General features: G+C 47.8%; 1 protein-coding gene across 1 annotated transcript; it reads right to left on the bottom strand.

Moving 5' to 3' along the window:
* Window positions 1–1,166: 1,166 nt before the first annotated feature.
* On the bottom strand, window positions 1,167–2,165 carry LOC116515636 (platelet-activating factor receptor-like). The gene is given in 8 exon segments (XM_032227764.1): window positions 1,167–1,324; window positions 1,327–1,350; window positions 1,353–1,415; window positions 1,418–1,507; window positions 1,510–1,750; window positions 1,752–1,829; window positions 1,831–1,941; window positions 1,944–2,165. Coding segments are annotated over 8 exon segments (987 nt in total).
* Window positions 2,166–3,089: the final 924 nt, after the last annotated feature.

The raw sequence follows: 3,089 nt of genomic DNA, 5'->3' as shown, positions 1-3,089 counted from the left end.
GTTTGCATCCACAAGTCTCACAAATCCTTGGGCTCTGCTTTTTATTATTGTTCTAGAATGTCTCTACATTTGAACCAGAGAATGAGATTGAGCTAGAAGCCAGTTTGGTTTAATGGTTAATTGACGGGGCGACAGTGAGTACTAATCTTGCCTTAGGCACAGAAGGCAGATGGATGACTTTGGGCTAGTCACTCTTCAGCTGTACTATAGCTGAAGAGTGATACTGCATAGGTCTTCAAACTTGGCAACTTTAAGACTTGTGGACTTCAATTCTGGGAACTGAAGTCCACAAGTCTTAAAATTGCCAAGTTTGGGGACACCTGAGCTATAGGAAGACATTACTGGCAAGCTGGTCCCAAAAAGGTTGCCAAGAAAACTTGGTGAGTTAAAGGAGAAGCCTTTCTTCTGGTAGGCATCTGCCAAAAAGCCCTGAGTCCAGAAGGTACAAAATAAATCCCGAGGTAATGTCATCTGGTTGGGTGGATGTGGCCTTCTCTGTTCTGACCTAGGCTTCCTGAGAAAGCATAAATCACAATCTTAGTCCCAAAAACCCTTTTATTTATACGGCTGGAAAATTATGGTCATTCCCACTTCGCAAGGTTTCACAAACAGTCCATGAAGGTTCTGACAGATGTCTGCTCGAGTTGCTACAGTCTTTCAAGGGAATGTTGATAAACGCGCACCTTATCTCCCCGGGAATGCTGACAGAGACCCAGTTGCCAAATGCAGAGCGAGACCAAACTTAGCACAGAGTCAATCAGAAGTTTTCAAAGCTTGAACCGAACAGATGAACTAATTGCTTCCTGCAAAAGCTCAAGCCCCGTTCACTCCTCTTTTATGTTATGGGGGGGCCAATCATCTCCAAGCCTTACTCCCAAGTCGACCCTGTTTTCTTAATTTCTTGCCTTCTGGCAGCTCTGTGCATGGGCACACTGGGAACTGTTCTTCTGCCTCACTGATGTCAGACTCTGGAGGCTCCGGAGGCTCCGAAAGCAGCAAATAACTACCAGTTGGCCTAGGCCCCTCTCTTCCTCTGATGCAAAGCCCTTGTCTGAGCCTTTCCCAGACTCCAGGACTGGCCCATTTTCCTCCCAACCTCCTCACTGTCTGAATCTGCTGCAGCTCTGCAGGCGCGGGCAGCACAACATCTCCCAATTATAAAGAGGTTAAAGAAGAAGACCGGAGGTTGGGGGAACTCGATTTTGACGGTGTTGCAGAGGTGGAGGCAGACGATGAAGAGACGGGGATGGCAGCTGGCGGTCTTTCGCACATGTCCATAAGTCAGCCCTGAAGCGTTTGAGGAGAAAGCAATAGATCAGAGGGCAATGCAACTGTTCAGGCTCAGGAGAGAACACTCAACATGTGAAGGTTATCCAAGAATGATGGAGGGCTACAGGCCAAACCCGACATATGGCCAGAGACCAAGGAACCAAGGAGAGGTGATAAGGTGCCACACAGACCACAAACACTAAGAGCATGCCCAGCACCATGGCACGTGCTCTGCGCGGTGGCCACCTTGACATGTGCCAGCTGCAGTGGACAGTGTCCTCATGATAGACAAGTAGGTCCCCAACACAACCAAGAAAGACAGAGTGAAGATGACCACCATAGCATAGGCATAGGTCCTCTGGCCCGAGTGCTGTTCAAAGCATTTTAAGCTGGTGGACTCTCCCTGGTGGGTTTGCTGCTTAGTCAATGAAGGAACGGCACAAAGTAGGCACAAAATCCAGGCCATCACACAGCAGATCAGTTGCCCCCTGGGGCCGGTTCAGGACCAGTTCTACCTTTGCCACCGTACAGTATCGGTTCAGGCTGATCAAGGTCATGAAGGGCCATGGCACTGTAGGTGGACAGATAGTAGACCGCACCAGCCAAGCGGCAGAAGACTTCTGGCAGACTCCAGTGTCCTTTAGCTAGGTAGTAGGTGATCCAGAAGGGCAGGGGGTGAGGTTGAAGAAGATATCGGCCAAGGTGAGGTTGAGGAGGTAGATGCGAATGGCTTTCCTGACTCGTCCATTCTGAAGGAAAACAAGCAAGGCTGCCACATTGCCGGGCAATCCCACACATAACACCAGGCAATAAGTGGCTGGCACTACGACAAACTGCAGGGGATCGTTGAGCTGACACTGGACATCCGCCAGTCCCACAACAGTGGAGTTGTTCATCCCAACAAACCCTAGAAAACAGGAAGGGAAAGTGTCAAGGTTCCAACGGATAAACGGAGCAAGCAAGCACTGTCGAGACATTCCAATCACTGAGTGCAAAACTTATTGAGTACCATATTTTTGGAATATAGAACACACCGGAGTATAAGACGCACCAAGATTTTGAAGAAGCAATTTTTTTAAAAAAGTTTTGCACTCTGCAGAGCTACCAAAAACAGTCGTGAAAACGGTCTCATTTTTTTTTCAAAAAAAGGGCATGAATAGCCTTTAGGAGACTTATAGAGTGCTCCTGGGTGTGGGGTGGGCAAAAACAAGCAAAAAACGGCCTGTTTTTCACAAAAACTGTCCCCTTTGTCAAAAAAAGGGCATGCATAGCCTTTAGGAGGCCTTATAGAGTGCTCCTGGAGGCTGGGGGGCAAAATTGAGCAAAAAATGGCCCATTTTCATTCATTTCTGCCCTCCCAGCCCCCAGGAGCACTCTGAAAGCTCCTAAAGGCTCTGTAGGGCATTTGGTGAAGGGGGTGGGGTTTCAAGAGGCAAAAAGCGGTATTTAGCATATAAGACGCACCCAGATTTTCAGCCTCTTTTTTGAAGGAAAAGGTGGGTCTTATACTCCGAAAAATATGGTGCATCATATCAGCACCGATTGAAAACAAAACCAACTCTATTTAATTCCTGCATTTTTCACACAATCAAAGAATAGAAACTCCCTCCCCCGCAATTAGCTCAGGCTACGTTGTCCAATTAGATGTCCAGTATTGTTATGGAAACTGTCCAGATCTTTGCCAAACATCTGGTTAGATTACCTTGGTTCCCACAGTATGATTTCTTGTTGCCACCTGAAACTGGCATTCCAAAAGTGGCTCTCCCTCTCCCCTCCCCCTCCACAATTCCATTGCAAGCTGAAAAGCGGGAATGGCTGCA

This window comes from Thamnophis elegans, chromosome 12, assembly GCF_009769535.1.
Source record: "Thamnophis elegans isolate rThaEle1 chromosome 12, rThaEle1.pri, whole genome shotgun sequence".
Taxonomy (NCBI): Eukaryota; Metazoa; Chordata; class Lepidosauria; order Squamata; family Colubridae; genus Thamnophis; species Thamnophis elegans.
The sequence above is the reverse complement of the archived record's forward strand: the minus strand, read 5'-3'. Positions and strand labels throughout refer to the sequence as shown.